The 24696-nt window shown below is 38.1% G+C and overlaps 1 protein-coding gene across 1 annotated transcript in view; it reads left to right on the plus strand.

Annotated features, from left to right (window-relative positions):
* The window catches only part of LOC121104370, a 143097-nt gene that overhangs the window by 84460 nt on the left and 33941 nt on the right, over positions 1 to 24696 (plus strand). The window contains exon 5 of the mRNA XM_040637089.1: positions 4880 to 4947. Coding sequence (XP_040493023.1) covers positions 4880 to 4947 — 68 coding nt within the window. The remainder of the gene's footprint in view (positions 1 to 4879; positions 4948 to 24696) is intronic.

The raw sequence follows: 24696 nt of genomic DNA on the forward strand, positions 1-24696 counted from the left end.
TTGCAGGGTAAGTGGGAAGGAGCACCTTGGGAGGCTCCAAGGAGGAAGCGCTAGTTGTCAAAAATGCCTCCTAGAGAAAGTAATGATTGAACCAGTCTTCGAAGACTGAGTAGCAGTTCATCAGAAAGGATGAAGAAGGCCCTTCCCGGCCAGGTGCTGACATGTGAGCACTGAGTGGAAGTTAATTGGCATACAGTTGAAAAGGAATCAGTTTTGTAACTTTCTCCAGCTATGCTCTGTATTCCCGGAGCAGAAGAGAAAAAGTTAAGGGATTGGTAGGACAGAAATATCCTAAAAACAAGTTGGTGTTGAGCAAATCTAGGGCACTGAGGAGAAAAATTACTGAAATGCCTGTTAGGGGAGCCTCTAAATGGACGCTGAGGACAAAAAGCAGAACTAGAAGTTAGAGTGACTCTTCCCAGGTTCAGATGGAGCGAGGGAGTGCAAAAGGAAGTTTGTGGCCTGAGTTGTATTTCAGAATTGAGGGACCTTGATGTGGAGCACTTGGGGTCCTGCCCGTTCCCTAGCTGAATTAGGAAGGAGGAAAGTCTCCTGCCTACGGTTGGTTTAGTGTGTCTGACTCCTTTAGGCTGTGTCAAGCGCCCTTCCTGTATCATTGCATTGCTTTCTCCCACTATGGTCGTGTTTTTTTTTTTTTTTTATTTAATTGGAGTGTAGTTGACACACAATGTTAGTTTCAAGTGATTCCACAGGTCTGCACTGTTATGCTACTATGCTCACCACAAGTGTAGTTACCATCTGTCACCATACAATGCTAATAATTGACTGGTTTTTGTTTGTCTTTCTCACTGATCTGCAAGCTTTTTGAGGGCAGAGACTATCTTCTTCATCTTTATCTCCACCCAGCACCTAGCGTGTAATATGTGCTGAGTAAATGTTTGTTGAATGAATGGATGAATGGGAGTGAAAAAGGTGAAGACGTGGTATAAATTTCATGTCTAAAAATCTTGAAGGGCACCTGGTTAGCTCAGTCGGTTAAGCTTTCAACTCTTGATCTCACTCAGGTCTTGATCTCAGGGTTGTGAGTTCAAGCCCTGCATGGAGCTCCATGCTGGGCATGGAGCCTACCTTAAAAAAAGAAAAAAATCTTGAAACTCCTGAAAATGAAGTCAAGGGGGAGGAGGGGTAGAGATCATCAAATTAAGTCCAAAAGTGTTCATAAAATTTGTAGGAAAAAAAAAGAAACAAGGATGTGAAGGGACTGGAAGTGGACGTGAGAAAAACAGGAAGTGGCGATAAGGAGCAGTGATCTTTCTAGACCATTTTTATTGCCTTCTGAGATGACGGAGACTGAGAAAAGTTGTGAACACTGCTGCAGGAGATGGTGTCTTCTGGGGAAAGGCATTTGAATTGGCACTTAAAGGAATGAGTAGGAATTTGGACTGTATGTGGGCAGAAGGCCAGGGCTTCTAGGCAAGAGCGAACAGTACATGTAAATTCTCAGGAGGTTAAGGAGATGTGTGCTCCTCCAGGGGTCCAGAGTGGGTGAGGCAGAGGCAGATGAAAAGATTGTTTAGAGAAAGGAACTGAACTTTTATCCCTCAGAGTAAGTAACGGAGCACCCGCTGAAGAATTTCAAGGAGAGCAATGCAATCAGATTTGCATTTACAAAGCCCACTTGATGGAAGTGGTTTGGAGGATGTATTAAAATGAGATGGGACCCAGAAGCACAAAGACCAATGAGAAGGCTTGTGTAGTCGTGAGATTTAGAGAAGCTGGCTTTTAACTATGGCAGTTAAAGAGAATAAAGAAGGGGTGATGGATGTGAGAGCTATTTAAGAGGTAAAAGCCACAATACTTGGTGATTAATAGAATGTGGGGTTAAGGAGGGAACCTTAGATTCTTGTGTGATGACAGGCTTCCCCTGCTATCTGAAGGTAGAGCGTTCCTGTGAGATCTTTCATAAGTCCAAATGTTGCATGAAACCAAGAAACAATGACCATTTCTTTATATGGGAAGAGTTGGATCATTCCCAACCCCAGAAAATAACCTCTCCTAGCTTTTCTGATACTTTAGGACACATTTTGCTAATGGTTGCACAAAATAACCTGAGATAAAGCACAGATGCTCACGAAGTTCAGAGCTCTGGCAGCTGGATGCTGAGATGCTGAGTGTAGTAGGGAAGGAGATTGGTGGTGCCCCTCTCGCTGCTCAGGGTGCACTGCCTCTATAACGGCTGGCTGCAAAACCAATGCTGAACGCTTCTTTGTTTTTTGCCTTTTTTTGTAAAAAAGTGAAAATACTCTTCAGATTTATTTATTTATTTATTTATTTGCAAAAATAGGTATTAACATAGACCTTTTGTAAAAGTGAAGTGGTATAACAGACTTTTGAAAAGTGCAACATACCTGTATAGGTTTCCTCTTTGCCAATCTTAGTGAATGATGGTACCATTTGCAGAGATAGGGGATATAAAAAGGAGAGGAAATTTGAGGACAAAGATGATGTTTCATTTTGGAACTTACTGGGCCATCCAAGTGGTGAAGACTAGTATGCATAACCTGGCGGCTGGAGTTAAAGGTTGGGAGCCCACATAGAAGAGATTGTCAAAGCTGTGGGTTCTTCGATCTTCTCATTATTGTACTTAACTAGAAATTGATTATAGATAAGCCTTTTTCAAAAAAAAACTAAGCAGAGGCTAAGGTGCACAATTTAGAGCTTTTTTTTTTTTTAGAGCTCTTTAATTGGAGAGAATTTTTAAAGGTGAAGGATCAAGAAATTTCTGTAATACATATAAATGAGAGAATAGTCATTCTTTAAAAAAATGATCAATGCTTGCACTTGCAAGAAGCTTAACAAACTTAAACAGTTTGTCACCTGTTTTTCCTAATTAAGGCATAACATTTATTTAGTTAAGTGCATAAAATGCACAACACAGTGATTTTTAAAAACCTCCGTAGACACTCTTGTAACACAACCAGGTCATCTCTAGCTCCTCATAAGGTTCCCTCTGCAATCCTGTTTTTTTCTTCTAGAGTTTTTACATCCTCTCCTTGGCTAAGTCCCGTAGGCTGCAGAGTCGGGAAGTTCCTAGGAATAAAGTCAAAACCTGGTTTGAATTTTACAGTATGCGTAGTATGTGTCTTTATTATTCTTGTGTATGCTTCCTCCAATTTCTTTAATAGAAATTATGAACACTTCTTAACTTCTGTCTGTTTTGAAACTTAGCTTCTTAATATTGTCCCACCTTCTCTAGCATTCTTGAGAAATGAAGACTGGAGAAGATGACAGAATTGGAAAGCCTTTTGTTTTCTTTGGGTTTCATTGTGGTGTATGTGTCTATGTTACTGTTGTCTGTCTTCCAGATTACTAGGTCGTATAACTATTTTTGTAGGTTGGGAATAGTCCTATCTACTTCCTTGAATACATCTGTTTGATTTTTTTAAGCTTATGCCTTTTGGGAGAATTTTCGTAGGACTGACAGACAATCACCATTTGTGGAGGTAGCTCTGTCTCTGTCATTGACCTTCCAGATCAGCTGTTTGGAATAGTAAAATGCTTTTTTTCCCCCTTGAAATTTGTACTGAGAAATAAACTATACATATATAAAAGAAAGAAATACATTGTTAAAAAATAATAATGAAACAGACACCCATATACCTACTACAGAGGCCAAGAAATAGACCGCAGGCATACCACAGGACCCTGCATATCACTAGCCTAAATTCTGTATGTCATTCATTTTTTAAAAATAGTTTTTAGGGGTACCTGGGTGGCTCAGATGGTTAAGCGTCTGTCTTCAGCTTGAGTCATGATCTCAGGGTCCTAGGATCAAGCCCTGCATTGGGTTCCCTGCTCAGCAGGGAGCCCGCTTCTCCCTCTCCCTCTACTGCTCCCCTTGCTTGTGCTCTCTCGCTCTGTCAAATAAATAAATAAAATCTTTTAAAAATAATAAAATAAAATAGTTTTTTAAAACTATGTATGCACACATATACATCTATATACACATACATATATACAGTTTTAAAATGTGTATATTTGAACATTATATAATGGAATTATACTGTGTGTGTATTCTTTTGTGATTTGCATTTTCACCCAATATCGTGTTTTTGTAACTCATCTAGGCTGCGGTGTGTAGCTATAGTTCATTCATTTTCATATAGTATAGTATTCTGTTATCTGAAAACACCATAGTATATTTATTTATTTTACAGTTGGTGGATGTTTGTTCTGTTGTTTCTTTTCTGTTAAAAATAATTCTACAAAAAGTATTTTTATATATGTGTAAAAATTTCTCTAGAGTATTTATCTAGAAGTGCAACCACTATTTTGTTCAAGTAAATACATAGTCAATGTACCAGATAGTGGCAAACTTTGAAAAATGGTTGTACCAATTTTTTCTTCCCCCCAGGAATAGATGAATATTGCTATTGCTTTGTGCCCTTGCTAACACTTGGTATTGCCAAACTTTTAAATTTTAGCCAACCTGGTAGTTGTGAAATGGTATCTCTTTGTGGTTTTAATTTGTATTTTCCTGGTTGACATGAGATTGAATATCTTTTCATTTGTGCATCCCCTTCAGTAAAATTCCTACTTGGTTATTTTGTAAAATTTTCTGGTACATTGTCTTTTTCTTCTTGATTCATAGCAACTCTTTATTATATTCTGGATGTTAATTTTTTGTTACAGTTGTGTGAGTTGCAAGTCAACATGCTTCCTTTTCTGTTCCACAAATCTAGTCACGCAGAGAGATGCCTTGAGCAAACCTGGAGATTGAAAGTCGCTGGCCCAGGCTTCTGTACCAGGCAATAGAGTGCAGTGGCCATGTGGTTCTGCACAGGGCAGGCTTTGGAACTTTGAGTGAGTTGCATCTTCATTACTGACTACTGCTGACCTGTGGTGCTTGCCTTTGCAGGTGGAACAGGAGGATTTTGTAATGGAAGGGCATGGCAAGACTCCACCTCCTGGTGAAGAAAGCAAACAGTGAGTCACAGTTTATTTAAAAAGGGTCCTATTACAGATCTTCAGAAGTACTTTGGTTAAACATGCGGAGAGCGTGTTTGCAGAGCATGTATACGTTGGGCACATTGTGGAACTCACCAGTTGCTTTGGTGGCTGTTAATGCATTGCTGCTATTTATAGACAGACTAACTGGAGGGACAAGAAAGTTGGCTTTGTAGTTTTTCACACTTGGCTAATCAAAATTTATGTTGCACTTTAGCAAAGGCTTTAAGGCTCAGGATGTTCCAAATTGAACTAATTCAGTCTGGTTGATTTCCAGAGAAGGTTTAAAATGGTATATTCTTTTCTTAGCTATGTCTTTATGAAGTGCACTAAATGAATAGACTGTTACCCTGCATTCCAAGTGTGAATTTATTTGAATAGTACTTCCTGAAATTCTATTAGTTATTTATACTTCTGTTCTCTGTTTAAATAACAAATTGTTTCCCCAAAGGAACGGGAATCATAAATAATATAACTTAGCCAACATTCTAAATAATTCAGGGTCTCTCCCCTGACTTCCTAAAGAGTGATCAGTTTTAAATCTGAAATTGGGAGTCCTCGGAATAGCTTTTTGGTGACAGTGAGCGGATTTTTCTCCTCCCTTTGCCATAGAACTTGAAAAATTGTGTTGCAGAGAAGACTGGTGTTTCATATGCCCTTTTAAAGGAAACACAGTTAAGGCTGGCCTGAAGTATGGACATAACTTCTTTTATTCAGACAGTAGTCTCCTAAGCTAAATGGGACAGCAATTCGTGGAATTTACTGAAAATCTGTAGAAAGAAACTCCTCTCTCTCATCTTTTTTTTCCCCTAGAAAATAGTTTAATTTTGGTCTGTCTTATGAAAATGATGTCTCCAAAACCCTTAGGAATGAATTATGCAGAATATGCTGTGCTGCCACAAGGCCAGGTTCATTAACGGAGAATGTTTGTCTTGTATTTGTTGTGAATGGAAACCAGGCTATTTTCACAGCTGGTTTAATTTGCTAACCAGGCAGTTTTAAAAATAGCTTACAATATAAATCCTAACTTTGCTGTATTCTGTCAGATGCGCTTATATTCTACCTGGGCTCATGGAATCATTTCATCTTTAGCAAAGTAGAATGCCAAACATCTAGTCCCGGTGGAATTATAGAACAGTTCAGGTATTTCTCTCCATCCTCTTGCCCACTTCCCCCAACCCCACACTCTGGTCAAAGGTCTTATAATATAAAAATTATAGCTCCCATTTGTTGAGGGTTTTCTGTGCACAAGGTACTTTGCTTAGATGCTGTGTATGTTCTCTCCATTCATGACAGTGTACCATTTTACTCAGAGATCGTGGTAGGTAACTCGTCCGTGGGAATGCAACTTGAAATGGAAGTTAGGATTTGAACCTGGATCTTTCTGACATTAAAGTGTTTTATAATATCTCCTGAACCCAAATCCTTTGCCAGCCTTAGCTGAGTTCCCCCAGAAGTACTGTGGTTAACAAAACCATGCCAGTGTTAAGATCAAAGTCTCATGGGTAAGAGGGAGTTGGGGGAAGCAATGAAAATGGCATTAAGCCTATTTTTAAAGCACAGATGAAAGTTCTGTTCTCCAGAGGGTATCCATTTCCCAAACAAACCAGTCTTTATCTTTAAAAACCTGCTCCAGTAACCCCTATCCTGTATCAGCCTCTTTAGGTATTCAGAAGGCATCGCTGGGGCAGATTCTCCCACAAGTTTTATGTTATACAAATGGTGCTTCTTTTAAAGAGCCTCAGACAGCCGCGTGGACTTGTGTTTTGTGTCCTTAACTTGTTTTGTTTTCATGAATCTCAAACTGCCTTTTCACAGATGAATCCTGTTTTGTTTTATTTCTGGTTTGGGTTTGTTTTACTTCCTGAGCCTGGTCTGCTGTCATATAGTGAAATGATAAAGCAGAAATGATTCTTGTCACTAGATGCTCCTCCCATAGACCTGTCTAGCTCTTCTGTGGCAGTGGGGAGCAAAGGCGATGTGTTCTTTTGGTTGACGCAACAAAAATAAAAAGATGATGATGACGATGATGATTTTGGTATCTCAGAACTGCGGTTGGCAGAGGATGGTTGAATCCTGGATAGTAGGATCTAGGAACTGAATACCACATTCTAGATCCTAGAAGTGTACACATTGCCAAATGACTTACTCTTACTTTCCACTTACTCTTTTAATTTTTTAATTATAAAAATAATGCAGTTGGTTCTTGAACAACACAGGTTTGAAATGTGCAAGTCCGTTTATACATGGAATTTTGTTAAGTTTGTTTATTTTTAGTAATCTCTACACCCAACATGGGGCTCAAACTCACAACCCCAAGATCAAGAGTTGCATGCTTTTCTGACTGAGCCAGACAAATATGGGACAGTGCTGTAAATGTACTTTCTTTTCCTTATGATTTTAAAATATTATCTTTACTAAATTCTACTCTTGAAACCAATATCACACTATGGTTTTTGTTTGTTTTTGTTGTTTTTAAGTAGGCTCCATACCCAGCATGGAGCTCAATGCGGGACTTGAACTCACAACCCTGAGATCAGGAAATGGAAACTTAACTGATTGAGCCACCCAAGTGCCCCTACGCTATATATGTTAACTAACTAAAATTTAAATAAAAACTTGAAACAAAACAAAAAATAAAATAAAACATTTTTGGGGTGCCTGGGTGGCTCAGTTGGTTAAGTGTCTGCTTTCGGCTCAGGTCATGATCCCCAGGTCCTGGGATCAAGCCCCACATTGGGCTCCCTGCTCAGCGAGGAGCCTGCTTCTCCCTCTCCCTCTGCCACTCTCCCTGCTTGTGCTCTCTCACTCTCTGTCAAATAAATAAATGAAATCTTTAAAAATAAATAAAACATTTTCTTTAGCATACTTTATTGTAAGAATACAGTATAGAATTCATATAACATACAAAATAGGTGTTAATTGACTGTTTATGTTATCAGTAAGGTTTCCAATCAACAGTAGGCTCTTCATAGTTAAGTTTTGGGGGAGTCAGAAATAATTCACAGATTTTCAACTGTACGGGGGAGTCGGCACTCCAACCCCCATGTTGTTCAAGGGGCAACTACGTGCTTGTCATAAAACATTCAAATGGTAACTGTAGATATAGAAATAAAAGTGAGACTCTTCTTTTACGCTTCTTCCCCTCCTAATCTTTGTAAACACTGTAAACATATTTTATTTTGTGTGTGTGTGTGTGTGTGTGTGTGTGTGTATATATATATATATTTTTTTTTTTTTAATTAAGTAAGCTCCACACCCAACGTGGGGCTGGAACTCACAACCCTGAGATCAAGAGTTGCATGCTGTACCATCTGAGCCAGCCAGGAACCCCATTTTCTGTATATCTTAAAATAACTAAATAGGGTTTTTTCCCCCAACATAATTCTTCTGTGACTTGCTTTTTTACTTTGGCATCTTTCACAGCCTATTTCATTCTCTTGAGCATCTGCAGAACATTCTGTTGAATGGATGGACTATCATCATTTCTTCTCCAGTAGATATTTTGGAGCTCTCTACTTCTTTGATTATTACAAATAATATTTTATTGAACATCCTTATTCTTATATCTTCATTCACAGGTGTATTTCTGTAGAATAAATTTCTAGAGATGGTGCTGTGGGTTCATGGGATTTTTTTTTTTTTTTTACATGGAGGTAGCTGCTAGCAAGTTGCCTTCTAAAGAAGCTTTGCCCATGATGCCTTCCATCAGCCGTGTATGAGAATGCCCGTTTCTCCTCACCTTGGATGACAATAAAATTGTTTATCCTTAAATTTTTGTCATTCTAATATTTTGTGTGTGTTGTTGTCGTTGTTGTTTTATTAAAGTAATCTCTACACCCAACATGGAGCTTGAACTTAAAACCAACAAGATCAAAAGTCATGTGTTCCACCGACTGAGCTCGCCAGGCACCCTTAATATTTTATTGTTTTAATTTGCACTTTCCTGCTTACTGAGATGAAATATCTTTTGTTAGTTTATTGGCCGTAGATTTTAAATTTTATGTATCACTTATTTGCATATTAGTCCCATTTTTCTATTGGATTGTTTTGATAGCTTTGTAGGAGCCTTTTATAAAATGTATATATTAACCTTTGTCTTTTGAGATGTTTTCAATATTTTCTCCCAGTCTTTATCTTTTAGCATTGGGGTATTTTTCATACTAATAAACTTAAAACATTTTTATGTGGTAAAATCAATCAGCCTTTATAGCTTCTATATTTTGTGCTTGCTGAGAGAAGTTGTCCCTACCCTAATGTAATAAAATACCTTAGTTTTCCCGCTTTATTTTTTACCTTTACAGCTTAAAAAAAATTTTTTTTTAAGATTTTATTTATTTATTTCAGAGAAGGAGAGAGAGAGAGCACATGCGTGAGTGGGGGTGGGGTGAGGGGAGGGGCAGAGGCAGAGGGAGAAGCAGACTCCCCATTGAGTAGAGAGCCCAGTGCAGGGCTCAGTCCCAGGACCCCAGGATCATGACCTGAGCCGGAGGCAGACACTTAACCAACTGAGACACCCAGGCACCCCTTTACCTTTATATCTTAATTGAACTGGTACTCATTTTTGTGTATGATGTAAGGCAGAGATCTAACTTAATTTTTTTCCAAATTGATTTCCAAAATGGCTCTCATTCATTGGTCTCAGTTTGTATGAATAGCCTGTTTCATTTATGGAGGAAGATGGAACACAGGGATAATAGAATGTCAAGGTCATAGAGCAAATTCTTGTAAGGATTAAGACTAAAATTATTTTTATTAGCTGATCTATGCCACTTTCTTTGCTTCATCATTTAACATTTTTACCATAGGTGCTAGAAGTTTTGAAAAAATTATTTTGTTTCCGTGATGTTTATTTCAATGGAACTAAGTTCTGTTAACAGGCAGATTAGGGTAGCTATGCATGTGGAAAACCCTCTTAAAAAATAATTGACTTTTGATATTGAGAAATATCTGTTAATATTTAGATCAGTTGTACTAAATTCTGATGTATGTGTGAATAAGGTTTAGTAGAGTATATAGCTTTAAACACATTGTGTATATATATTGTTTCAGTATTGTTGCTTTTTAATGAGGTTTATGAACTATTAGTATATCTAATATAATCATTTTTCTGAGGATATTTACTTTACGAGCTACTGTAACAAATCTGACAAGCTAAGTTTATTGCCATATAATTACTACATTAAACTCACACGGCATTAATCACATAATGTGTTTAACACAGGGTAAATATAAGACTATAACAGCTTTTCAAAAAGCAGCATAAGCAGATAGTTGCTCATAGATTGTGTTTGACTATGCTTATTGAAGGCTCATTTTATATAAAATGTTTCCACCCAAGACAGGCTCTTGATTTGATTTTATTTATGAGACAAATGATGGTCTAGATGTTCGTAGGCAGATTATTTGTTGTAAATTATTTGCAGCCAAATATCAGTGTTGGTGTACAGTTGACCTTTGAACAACACAAGAGTTGGGGGTACTGACCCCCACACAGTCAAAAATCCACATATAACTCTCTATTCCCCCAAACTTAACTACTAATAGCCTACTGTTGATGGAAGCCTTACTGATAACATAATCAATTGACAGCTATTTTATATGTTATATATATTCTGTGCTATATTCTTATAATAAAATAAGTTAGAGGAAAAATGTTTTAAAATCATAAGGAAGAGAAAGTACATTTACAGCACCGTATTGTACTTACTGAAAAAAATCTGCATTTAAGTGGCTCTACACAGTTCAAACCTGTGTTTTCAGGGGTCATCTGTATTAGTTAGTTTGGCTTCATTTTAAGTTCTTTTTTTAAAATCTAGTTTACAAACAAGTCTAAGCTTTAAATCTCCATGCTTAAATTGACTCACATTCTCAAAAGATATTGCCTTTAACATACTACAGTTACTCAGTTTTTCTAGTAAATCTTTGTTGATTGAATTTTCTTGAGTCTTTTGGTTCATTTTATGAAAATTCAGCATTAAAAACAAATCTCTCAAAGTGGGATCTCAAAGACATATTTGCACACCCATGTTCATTGCAGCATTATTCATAACAGCCAAACGGTGGGGCAACCTAAATGTCCATTGACAGATGAGTGGGGGAAAAAATGTGGTATATACCCACGATGGGATATTACGAAGCCTTAAAAAAAGAAGGAAATCCTGTCACATGCTACAATATAGATGAACCTGAAGGGCATTATGCTAAGCAAAATAAGCCAATCACAAAAGGACAAATACGGTATGATTCCACTCACATCAAGTATGTGATGTGAAAAATCATAAAAGCAGAAAGTGAAAAAGTGAAGATTGCCAAGGGCTCTGGGGAGGGAGGAGAGGGAATCAGTGTTCAATGGGTATAGAGTTTCAGTTTTACAAGATGAAAAAGTTCTAGAGATCTGTTGCAAAACAATGAGAATGTACTTAACAATACTGAACACTCTTAAAAATGGTTAAGATGATCAGTTTAATTTTGTGTGTTTTTACCACAATAAAAAAATTAGCAACCAAATTTAAATGTACTTTAAATGCAAAATGCAGCCTGGATTTCAAAGACTTAGTACCCAAAAAAACAAGAACGTAAAAAAAGTACCCAAAAAAAAGAACGTAAAATTAATAACTTACATTGATTTTATGTCGAAATGATAATCTTTTATATATGTTATATTAAATAAAGCATACATATTTAAATTTTTAAAAATCTCATTTTATAATGTGTTACATAGACAGAATCCCCTTTTTAGGATTGTTGGTAGAATTAATTTTATCAATTCCTGTATTTCAACACCTTTGGGGTGCTGTCTTTCTTGATTTCCCTTTTTAAGGGAGAATCTGTTTAGAGCTTGCATGGGAGACCTCTATGGAAATCAAAGTGTTGAAGATAGTTTTATACTGGTTTGGAGAGAAGAATGTAATTTATGGAGTCAGCATTGCTCTTTTACTCTAGTGTGGGGTAATATGGCTTTGCACTTGAGGGGCTATTTTTTAAATGTCTTAACTCCGGTGTCTTGATTAAATTCTCTTCTTACTAATTACATTCTTCCCAACTTAAATGTCTAGTTATAAAATGCCCTTTTAATTTTTCTGAATTATTAATTATACAGACCTTTCATTAATTCTAACAGCTTGTCCTTACCTTATCTTTATTTCTGCTCCTCCTCTGACTCATTAACTTACAGCTCTGTCTTCCTCAGGTTCATCTTACACTGCAGTGCAACTTTTAAAAGTTTATTCTTCCCCAGTCTCTATACTAAGGATTCCTTTTATTTGGATATTCCTTGTTTCATATTTAACCACCAAATTTAACACTAAGTTCTTTCGCAACCATTGTTTTGGGTGCTTGTTTAAAAAAATGGGAGCAGCTCCTATAGTACTTCCTAAATGCACACACACGCTCGTGGACACACACACACACACACACACACACACACACACACACGGCAGGGTGGGGCGGTGGGGAGAGAGAGAGAGAGAGAGGGAGAAAAAAGATAGCTTCACCTGTGTGAGGAAAAGCCCCTTTCCTCTTAGCTTTTCGCAAACACACGCGCGCGCACACACACACACACACACACACACACACACACACGGCAGGGTGGGGCGGTGGGGAGAGAGAGAGAGAGAGAGGGAAAGAAAGTATTTCCAAGTCACTTATTTTATACGTAATTGTCTTCATAACACTAACCTTGGTATTCGGCCATAGGAAAGAGGTGTTTTTATTTTAACATTTTCTGTGTTCTACCATCAGTTTTTCACCAGTTTTTTCTTCTTTAAACCATTGAAATATGTACATGTTGAAATAAACTTACTAAGAAGTACCAAACTGAACTCTGTGTAAACTCAATCATTATTACACGGCAGTAAACTGGACATTAGAAGAATAGTTGGATTTCTATATAATCTTCTTAGATTGTTTTTAAGAGAAAGGAAATGAGTTTTATTTTCAAGTTAATTGATATTTTGAAAATGCCACAAAGTGGTTCAGTAGATGATAGTTATGCTCATGGAATTTGGCTGCTGGGAATTTTAGTATAACCATAAACATTTCGTATTAAGTCTTTGGGAAACTGTCAGTTGCTAATAAATTTTGTAATTTGAATTGAAGTGATTGAAAAAAATTTAATTCTCTGAAAACATCTTTTCCCCCCCAAGTCTCAGAATCATACATAATAAGTTCTGAATTCTATTTCATGAGGTTTTTCTTGGATGTTTGGGCCATGGATTAATTATAGTAAAAGTAACTTCAGGAGCTGGCTGTTTCATAGTTGAAAATGATAGAAACTGCTTGGGTTGCCACTACTTATAGGTTTGAGTGGTGACTTTAACCAACAATTAATAGGGTAGATCATGCAGTTCTTAGAAAACTGAAGTTAATTTTATAATAGTCTTAATTATTTAGCTTATATTTTGCTGGTGGACAAAATAACTGCCTTTATGGAAAAACATTACTCAAAAGGCAAGATGTATTTGTCTGGCTCCTTGTAATTGGTGTTTTAAGGCTTCTTTTTTGGAGATGTTATTATTATCCTGTAGTTGTAAAATGGTTTGAAATGTTTTAAGTAGCGATTACAGTAAAGAACTACAAGTTCTGCTGCAAGAATCTCCATGGGTGTCATGAAGAAAAGCTAGTGTTTGTTTCCCCAAAATGTTATGATCACTAGAGGGTGTGGAGACAATCTCTGCCCTGAACACTAGGCCTGGGTTTCCATTCCTGCNATGTCCGTGCCCTGAAGTTCGGGCTGAAGAAAAGGTGAAGAGTGTGGTAAAGAGGAGGCACACGATGGCAGACAGGCTGAGGCTTTTTGCTAGATCTTCAGCTCTGCAAGGACAGAGACCCTTATCAGCTTGGTCACTGCCAATGACACATAGAAAATGTCAATAAATATACTATATTGAATGAATGAAGATGCCTGAGTGCTAAGAATACCTGTTCTGTACACTCACTTTGAAAACCTGAGGTGGAGTGATTAAAAATCCTACCTTCAGAATATTTTATTTTTTATTAGGAGAAGGGAAGTGAATTGATAACATACCATGTTTGACTTTATATTCAATCCTTTCTTAAGTATATTCCAACAGACCTGATTTTGTCACTATTCTTTAAGCATCTCTACCTATAAGCCCATTGTTGATTATTGTTCGTTTAGCATAAGATGCCTTTCTATCCAAGTCTGAGCTTTTTCTTTGCTTCTGAGGGCCTCCATTAAGTGGCCTTTAGCCTACCTATGCATATTTTTTTCTATTTAAAGGATCTTGGTGTGCCTGGCTGGTTCAGTTGGTTAGAGCATGTGACTCTTGATCTCGGGGTCATGAGTTCAAGCCCCATGTTGGGCATAGAGCTTACTTTAAAAAAAAAACAAAAACCTAATTAATCAATTAGCTGATTAATTAAAGGATCTTTCTGCACCCATCCAGTGGCTCTCCATAAGGCCTTCCATGCAGTCTCATTTCCTTCCCCACTATATGCCTTTGTTCAGGCAAAGAGACCCTTCTTTCTGACCAGGAGTAAATCAAGGTTTTGTGGGAATGCTCTTTAAGAGCATTAATTTCAAATACAAGTTGTACAAAGTGAACATTTATTTACAGTGAGGAAAGAAATCACAAAAATGGCAACTTTTAAGAAGTTGACAAATAGAAAATTCAGAAAAATAGCAATAATATTTGTATTCACTGCTTAACATATCACTGTGAAACTTTTTTCTCTGCCTATTTTGGCTGTATAGTCTTTGTTGCCCTTTCATATTATAGCAATTCTGTGATATTTTCTAAAAAGAGAATAGAAAGGTAAATCATTGTTTATTATAACATGGTTGACCAGAATATGATTTTTCATATTGCCAGATTAGCAAAGTTCCTTTCAGCCTCACAACTTGTTATGAATAACATTATATAAATTTTTAAGATTGTTATCCACTTTGGGGAAATCTCTATCAAGTATCCTTTATATTGCAAGGCTTCATTTTTTTCTTGTACATTGGCTACTTTGAAATATTCTTTGAATTGACACATTTACATCATGATATGGTCTGGCCCTGCACACTTCTGTCATGCTGCAGAGTAAGTTGGCCCAGTAACATATTTGTATACAAGGATGGTTAACAATAACTCAACCATACACAGAAGTGACTGAGAACCACATGAATATATTCCACTAATCCCAAAATGAATATATCACCAAAAAGCTTTCTTTTTACAGATCCCTAAAATGCCCACAGCCACTCTAACTCTACTGACAGGGGGGAATCATGATGAGGGAAAGTTGAGATGGAAAGAGGCTGTGGTTTTAACAGTATGGGTTAAGAGTGATGAAAATATCTTGTCTTTGCACACTTTTTAAAAATAATTGGTCATTTAGAACAAAGTCAGAGTAGTCACACTTCCTAATTTCAAAATATATTACATAACTACAGTAATCAAAACGGTGTGATACTGGCATAATGATAGGCAAATAGACCAATAGAATAGAATAGAAAGCCAGAAATAAACACTCACGTATAAGGTCAAGTGATCTTTGACAAGGGTGCCAAGACCATTCAACAGGGAATGAAGGAGAGAGTCTTTTCAACAAATGGTTTTGGGAACACTGGCTACTCACTTGCAAAAGAATGAAAATGGACCCTTGTCTCATACCATATACAAAAATTAACTCAAAATGGACTAAAGACGTAAGCTTTAAGATCTAAAACTATAAAACTCTTTGAAAAAACACAGGAGGAAAGCTTCATGACATTGGACTGGGCAGGGATTTCTTGGATGTGACACCAAAAGTACAGGCAAAAATAGACAAATGAGACTACATCAAATTTTTAAAATTTTGTGCATCGGAAGACACAATCCATAGAGTGAAAAGGCAACCTACAGAATGGGAGAAAATATCTGCAAGTCTTGTACCTGGTAAGGAGTTAATATCCAGAATATGTAGAGAACTACAACTCAACAACAACAAAAATATCAAATAACCTGACTAAAAAATGGGCAAAAGGCTTGAATAGACATTTCTCCAAGGATATATAAATGGCCAGTAAGCATATGAAAAGACACTCATCATCGCTAATCATCAAAGAAATGCAAATCAAAACCATAATGAGATACTACTTCACATACATTAGGATAACTACTATCAAAACAAAAACAAAACCCCAAAAAACCAAAACCCCAAAACAAAAACACCAAAATCAGAAAATAACAAGTGTTGACAGAGATTTGGAGAAACTGAAACCTTTGCATGTCATTGGTGGGATCATAAAATAACGTAACTGCTATGGAAGACAGTGTGGAGATTCCTCAAAAAATTAAAAATAGAAGTACCACATGATCCGGCAATCCCCCTTCTGGGTACGTAGCCAAAAGAATTGAAATGTTTGCATACACATCTTCATAGAAGCACTCATCACAGTAGCTAGAGGCAGAAGCAACCCGAATGTCCACCGGCGGATGAGTGGATAAACGAAAGGTGGTGTATACATACATACCGTGGAGTATTAGCCGTGAAAAAGAAGGAAATCCTGTTACATGCTACAATGTGGATGAACCTTGAGAATATTATGTGAAGTGAAATAAGCCAGTCACAAAAAGACAAATACTGGATGATTCTACTTAAATGAGGTATCTAAAATAGATTTATATAAATAGAAAATAGAATGGTGGTTACCAGGGACCGGGGGAGAGGAAAAAGGGAAGTTGTTTAATGGGTATAGAATTTCGGATAGGCTGGTGATGGGTATTAAGGAGGGCATGTATTGCATGGTGCACTGGGTGTTATATGCAAGTAATGAATCATGGAACTTTACATCAAAAACTAGGATGCACTGTATGGTGACTAACATAATATAATAAAAAATAAAGAAATATTTTATTAAAAAAAAGAATTTCGGATTTGCAAGATAAAATAGCTCTAGAGATCTGTTTCACAACAACATGAATATACTTAACACCACTGAACTGCACAGCTGGTTAAGATGGTAAATTTTATGATACGGTGTATTTTACCACAATTTAAAAAAAGGAGAAAAAGAAAAAACAATTTGTAACAGAAAAAAGGAGAGAGAAAGATCATTTGGGCGCAGTGCCGGGACCCCTCCCAGGGCTGTGGGAGAGCCGTGTGAAAGTGACGGGTCCTGCAGCTTCAGCTTCCCTGGCCTCCTACTGAGCATCTGTTGTGACCGTTCTGGTTCTGTCCTTCCTTTGAAGTCCATTTCTGCGGATCTGTAGTGCCTCTGTTTTCTAACTCCTGTGTCTCTTAGGCTAGAACCTTGCAGTTAACAGGTTATCTTACCCTTCCTTGTTGACTATCCTGTGTACGTGTTTTATCTTCTTCCAGTTAGAGGTTTTTAAGTGTTGTCTTCTTTTGCACCCTGTAAATACTTAAGTATTTAGGTTCATACTGTTCATCCATTTACTCCTTTGCTTATTCGTTTGGTCCTTCATCCAGCAAACATTAATCGAATTCCTTATATGTACTAGATCCAGAAGTAAAAGCCACATAGTCTGCCATTAAGAAGCTCAGAGTTGAGAAGGGGAAGTACGAAGTAAATGGGTGACAACAGCAACAGGGCATGAAGGTGCCACCCAAGAGGTGTTTATGGGGAGCCAGGAAGCACAGAGGAGGACACCAGGCTCAACCTGGAGTATCAAGGAATTCTTCCTCTAAATGCAAATTTGATTTTTGAAGGTTGGTTCTAAAGAAGTTGAGAATTTTTTTAATGTTCCCTAAAATTAGGTCTGCTAGCATTCTAATTTCTAAATGTAGTAAGAGTATAAATGCTAACAGTCTGTTTTCCAGCTAGAATCCAAATATTGGGATTCTAGTTGCGTTGGAGACTCCAATGTAGCTTTGGCTACTATTTCCACCTTCTCATTTTGTTGGGATTAAGAATCCTGAAAAACTTAACTCTTAGGTTTATATTGTTTCTCGTCAGCCTTCATGTTTGCCAACATTTGATAGTACTGGAAGTTAATAAACTTAGAAAATTGTGACCTTTTTCATGTTCTCTCCATGGCAAACTCCTACTCATTCTAAAAACTCTGTTCAAAATCTCATATCCCCTGTGAAATCTTTTGTGACTCTCCCTATGTCAGTTCTTTGTGTTTCTATGGCATGACTATCGTCTGTCTCTGTTCTTTAATTATGGCACTAGGGACAGGAGCCTGGGTGGCTCAGTTGGTTAAGTGTCTGCCTTTGGCTCAGATCATGATCTCAGGGTCCTGGGATCCAGCCCCACATTGGGCTCCCTGCTCAGCGGGGAGCCTGCTTCTCCCTCCCCTCTGCCTCTCCCCCTGCTTGTGCTGGCTCTCTATCTCTCTGTCAAATAAATAAAGTCTTTAAAAAATGTATTTAAAAAAATAAAAAAATTATGACGCTTACCATGCTATTTTTTTAAAGGGTGGGTGCAGAGGGAGAGAGAATCTTAAGCAGGCTTCACTCCCAGTGCGGAGCCCAACATGGGGCTCAATCTCACGACCCTGAGATCATGAAAAATCGTGAGCTGGACACTTAACCACCTGAGCCATCCAGGCACCCCTACCATACTATATTTTAATTATGGATTTGCATGCCTCTGTCCTTGAGGGGGTTAAAAAGCATCTTTGCATCCCCCAGTGCCTTATTCTAGCACAGTATATAATATATGGTGGATGCTTTAAAATTCATACAAAAACCAAAAAGGTTCTTGACTGTATGAATGAATGGTGAGTCCAGAATTTGGAGTCCTATTTTTGAAAGAGTTGATCGGCCTTACTATATTTCATGGTCACAGATTTTATTCATAACAACAACCATTTATCTTATGATAGAGACACTTGTATCTTCTAAATATATTCTGTACTTTTCTCCACTGCTCCCACCTCCACCTGGTCCCTCCCTCACCTAAATGGCCACAGTTGCCTTCCAATTTGTCTCTCTGCTTCTGGTCTTGGTCCTCTATAGTGTGTTCTCCATGTATGAGCCAGGATGAACTTGAACACATAAATCTGATCCCATCTCTGCTAAAGTGGTGGTAAGAGTTCCGTGGGTCCTTATAATGCATACTTGGGGAGGGTTTGAAGACTTTGCCCCACTTTATAGGAAATCTATTAAAAGGCACCCACGTCCATATTAAACGTGCTTTTATTTATTTTTGCTATCACATGTTTAAAGAATATTAATAATTTTGCTACTGAAATTCTTTGGCTACAAATAACTGAATTTATAATTACCTAAGATTTTTTAACAGTTAGCATTTTTCAGGAATTTTTGTAAAGTGAGAATTGTTTTCAAATGTAACAAAAATTTCATAAATCCTAAATTTAACGATGAATGAAATTCCTGGGTTTGGGGCACCTGGGTGGCTCAATCAGTTAAGCAGCTGACTCTTGATCCCGGCTCAGGTCTTGATCTCAGGGTCATGAGATCTGGCCCCTGGTTAGGCTCCATGCTGGGTGTGCAACCTTCTTAAAAAGAAAAAGAAAAAAATAATCCCGAGTTGTTATATTTTGAGGACATTTAAGCATTTATTAATTTTTATGGTTATAATTTTCTTTTTGTATTTTTGACTTGTAAATATATTTTTTCAGATCCGAAATATTTTCCTCTGCCCCTGACAAGCTGGTTAGACTCTAGTCATTAAGTGGAAAATGAGTAATGGATAAAATAGTGCCATTCAGTCTCCTGCTTTAAAATTCTTCTGTGACTTTCCACTGTTCTTAAAAGAAAATCTTTACTGTGGCCTGCAAGACCCAGTATGATCTGCTCCTCCTGCCACCTCAGGTTCATCTCACACCTTCTCCCCTGCTCACAAGTCCTACCCTCCTGATCTTCCCTCTTCTTTTAAAAACTCAAGCGGGTTGCTTTTCAACTCAACTTAAACGTCCCGCCTGAGATAAGCCTTCCCTAACCACCTTATCTAAAGTGAGCCTCGCACAGTTATTCCGTGTGCCATCAGAACGCTTCATTTCCTTATCGGTGATTTCCTTCTCCCGTGAGGATGTTGGCTCCATATGGACAAGAACCCTTCTGGTATGGCGTACTAGCTCAACTAATGCGGTGTCAGGCACACAGAAAGCGTGTAGCCCGTGCTTGTTGAAAAACGAAGTTATGTTAATAGATTTTGTAATTTAACCATCCTTATTACATTGTTCGTATAAACTCTCCATCGTCACAGTGAGCTATTCTCTTAAAACTGCTGAATTATTTTTGTTGATATTTTACTTAGGATTTTTATATTTGTCTTCACAAGTGAAGGTTGATCTATAGTTTTATTTTTTGTACCATCTCTGTCCAGATGGATATCAGGAATATGTTAGTCACATGGAAGAAATTAGGAAGCTTTCCCTTTTGTCTCCATAAGTTTGGGAACAGTAGGGATGACATGAAAATTATCTGTTTGATAGAAGTTTGTGGAATTCACCCAGAAAACCATTTATGCCTGATGTAGTTTTAGTGGCTACTTCTTCGAATATCTTACAGGTTTCTGCTGTCGGTTTTTGTTATTTTCATAATTTTTCTTGAGTTGATTTTAGTAATTTTTATTTTCATTGACTATCGTCCATTTTGTTTAATCTTCAAGTTTACTGATGTGAAGTTCTGTGTAATTCTCTTACAATTTAAAAAATACTCTGTGGGGCACCTGGGTGGCTCAGTTGGTTAAGTGGCTGACTCTTGATTTCAGCTCAGGTCATGATCTTGGGGTCATGAGATCTCGCCCCATGTCAGGCTTCACGCTCAGCAGGGAGTCTGCTGCTTTCTCTCCCTCTCTGCCCCTCCCCCTGCTCACATACATGCTCCCCTCTCTAAAATGAATAAATCTTAAAAAGAAAAATACTCCCCAAATCTGTAGTTACAATGCCCTTTTTCTGAGCCCTAATGTTAATTTATGACTTCTCTCTCTCTCTTTTTTAAAATTTGATCAGATTTTCCAAAGGATCCTCTACCTATATTTTTTAGAGCAAAAAAAGGTGGTGCTTTGATTCAGCCTACTCTTCGTTGACTATTGCTTTATGTATATGCTTTTATCATTATAAATTTCTTTTTGGTTACTTGTTTTCTAGATTGTTGAGTTAAATGTTCAGTTCTTTCTTTCTTTCCTTCTTTCTTTGCTCTTATTAGAGGTTTTATTTATTTATTTGTCAGAGAGAGAGAGAGCACACAAGCAGGGTGGGGGGAACGGCAGGCAGAGGGAGAAGCAGGCTCCCCACTGAGCAAGGAGCTCAATGCAGGATTCAATCCCAGGACCTCAGGATCATGACCTGAGCCGAAGGCAGACGCTTAACCAACTGAGCCATCCAGGCATCCCTATTTATTTTGTTTTTAAGAGACAGAGAGAGAGGCGGGGGGAGGGGTAAAGGGAGAGAGAGGATCTTAAGCAGGCTCCTGCTTGATCTCATGACCCTGAGATCATGACCTGAGCTGAGACCAAGAGTCAGTCTCTTAACCAACTGAGCCACCCAGGCGCCCCAGTTCATTATTGTTTAATCTTGCTTCCTAATAAAAATATTTTAGTATATTGTCACCAAGGTGCCAACTTTGAAAGATAACACACATTTGAGTGTATGAGTTCTGTTTTGTTTAAAAAAGTAAACTTTTGAGGCACCTGGGTGGCTGAATTGGTTGAGCATCTGCCTTAGGCTCCGGGGGTCAGGTCCCCCATCGGTCTCCCTTCTCCGCGGGAAACCTCCCTCTCCCTCTGCCTCTCTCTCTGTCTCTCATGAATAAATGAATAAAATCTTAGAAAAAAAACTTTTTTGTTACTTTGTATCCTCATCTTGTAATGGTACAGTTTAAAAACACTGTTTAATGGTTAATATGAAAAAGTACAACAAATAAATCACAAAGTCCAAAATGTCTGGAAATACAGTGAAAATGTGTTTATTTCAGCTATTTCTTCAGAGGAGCAAGTGGACTAATAGCTTTAAGGTTGGGAGTATCTCACGAAACAAAGCTGTCTAGAGGTTGAAGAAAAATATTGATCATATTATTTGAAAATAGAATTAATATTTTGCTTCAAATTGTGTGTTTTCTGGCTTTTCATGCAACTTGTTTAACACAAGGTAACACACACAAATATATATATTTGTACAATAATATTCTGCATTGGGGAATGGAGACTTAGCAAAACTATGAAGAAACCATGTCCGTCACAAATTAAAACAAGGCAGCTGTACAATCTCCATGAATTTTAACATGTGGAGCTTGCTCCGCATAAGTAAGCTTTCCGTAACTCATCTGGAAGGTATTGGAAGGATAAAAATAGACTAAATATTCAAAATTTCCATCCAAGGAGTTTCCTGCTTTTGCCTACATCTCAATTGTCAGTCTGAGTCCTGGCCTGCTCCACTCGGGGGCTGCGAGAAGACAGTGGAAGCCTTTTACACCATAAATATTCAAGCCGCCCGATCATTGAGGCATTGGCTCCGCCTGCCCTGAAACAGCTCCTTTCCTGTTCTGTCGGAGTGGAAGAAGCAAGGGAGGAAGGCTGTATGAAGACCCAGAAGCCAGGATGACAAATGTGTGGGATTTAGGAAGGGTTCATAGGTTCCTTTTTTTTTTTTTTTTTAAGATTTTATTTATTTATTTGACAGAGAGCACAAGCAAGGGGAGTAGCAGAGGGAGAGGGAGAAGCAGGTTCCCCGCTGAGCAAGGAGCCCGATCCCAGGACCCTGGGATCATGACCGGAGTTGAAGGCAGTCGCTTAACCAACTGAGCCACCCAGGACTCCCCAGAAGGGTTCATAGGTTCCTTTTCGAGGAATGCCGGGCTTACGGAATCCATGGGTTCTCTGCTGGGTGGCATGTCAGAGTACGCTTGGTCAGCCTCATTCATTTGGGAGACTCATACTGTGGATCCCACTTTTTTTGTTTTATAGAGATAGATGGAATCTTGACAGTCACAGGGCACTTTTGCCTGCTCTCTATCATTTTAGTTACTTTATTTCCAAAGCAGTCCTTAGAACAAATAGATGGAGGTGAGTTTCTGGGAATGATGTGATTTCCGTTCTTTATATTTGCGTGGCAGATCTCCTGCCCAGCACTTCTGAATGGAAGTCCAAGTAATTCATTCATTCATTTATTCACCTACTATGTGGGGCCTCAGGGCAGTGAAGGAAGATGAGGCGTTTGTCCTTATACACACTGACAAGATCAGCAATAGGCAAATTCTTACGCAAACTATAAATTGCGATTCTGACCAATGTTATAAAGAAGTAGTAAAGGAGGTTATGGGAATGTTGAATAGGAAGGCCTGGTCTGGACTGGAAGGGTCAAGAAGGCCTTCCTGGGGTAATGACTGACTTTTGAGATGGCAAGGATAAGATGAACAGAACTGCTAAAAGAAAGAAGCCAAGTGTAGAGTTTCCAGGCGGAAAGGAACCAAAGATACTATCTAGTATTGTCAAGTCTTTACATCCCAGTCAAAATCTGAGCCTTGGGAGGTAAAGGGATTTGCCTAACTAAGCTTGCACAGCCTGTTTGCCCCAGGGCTAGAGACGCAAACCCAGCGTGGGTTTCTTAGGTGGGTATAAACTGCGAATGCCTACAGCCGGAAGAAGGGACCTAGGGATGGGGAAAGCAGGTAGGTTTTAAATTTCATGCTTACTCTTGTCAGCTGTAGAGCTACTTTCTCAGGTGGGAGAGGGGATTACAGGGGGCTGGAATCTGCCGTATCCTAGAGGAAGTCAGCTTGCTAACGCTGTAGCATCATTTTTATTTGGGTTTGGGGGAGGAGGTATCAAACATACATAAACCCAAAACAATACATGTGGACTTCAGTTGGGGAACCAGTCCCTGTTCTGCTTCTGTCTAGCTGTGTGATTTGTTTTTTGTTTTTGTTTTGTTTTCTTTTGCTTTGTTTTTCATTGGAGAAAATGTTTAATGATTTCCAGAGGCACAGAGAAAAAGCAATTTCTATATATATGTATATTATATTTATATATAAATATGTACATATATACAAACACTCGATTCAGTATTCTGTAGGCAAAAGATTTCCCTGAAACACTCTCTCAAATGAATATATGCTATTTGCCACAGTTAGTTGTCAAATAATCTTTCTCTTTTGTTTGTATGAAAAAGCCATTTAGTGAGGTATTATCTTTAGCTGTGTGATTTGAAATAAGTCACTTAACCTCTCTGAATTGCCAGTTTCAGTTTATACGTGGGTATATTTCCTTTTAGTCTTCTCCTATGCATTTTTGGAGCTTGTCAGAGATCAGTTGTGCCCTGTATTTCACCTTAATCTTTAAAAACTAGTCTCTTGTTTGGCTAAAGCATTGTTTAAGCCCCCTTTTAAAGAGCAGTTTGCCAGCCCTTGCTTGCCCAAACAACTAGAGAATAACTATAGCAAGCAAGCCAAGCTCCAGGATCTGCAAGAATCGTTAGCAACTGAGCATATTTCTATAAACCAATAAAGGTTTTTATATTTTGTTCATCTGTTACCCTTATGCTGTTGCCACTTTCACATTCAGTGTGTGTAGGCGGAGAGTATGAGATAACAGCCTTTCACAAATGAAAGTGAGTGGAAAAGGGCTGCTTTCCCTTTAAGGCAGTTTCAACCCCAGCTCCCTCCCCTTTCCTGATTGACAAACCTACCCGAAGTCACATGATCCGCCTCTATTTGAAGGTCACAAAAAGCTGCTTCCTTTAGAGACAGAGGGGGAGAGAGAGAGCAAGAGGGAGAGTGAGTGAGAGAGAGTTAGTTCAAGCCAAAATGGCCGACAGAGTCTCTGCTGGTTTCTGAATATTTAAAATACAAAAAAAACAGATA

Source organism: Ursus maritimus, unplaced genomic scaffold, assembly GCF_017311325.1.
Source record: "Ursus maritimus isolate PB19 unplaced genomic scaffold, ASM1731132v1 scaffold_21, whole genome shotgun sequence".
NCBI lineage: Eukaryota > Metazoa > Chordata > Mammalia > Carnivora > Ursidae > Ursus > Ursus maritimus.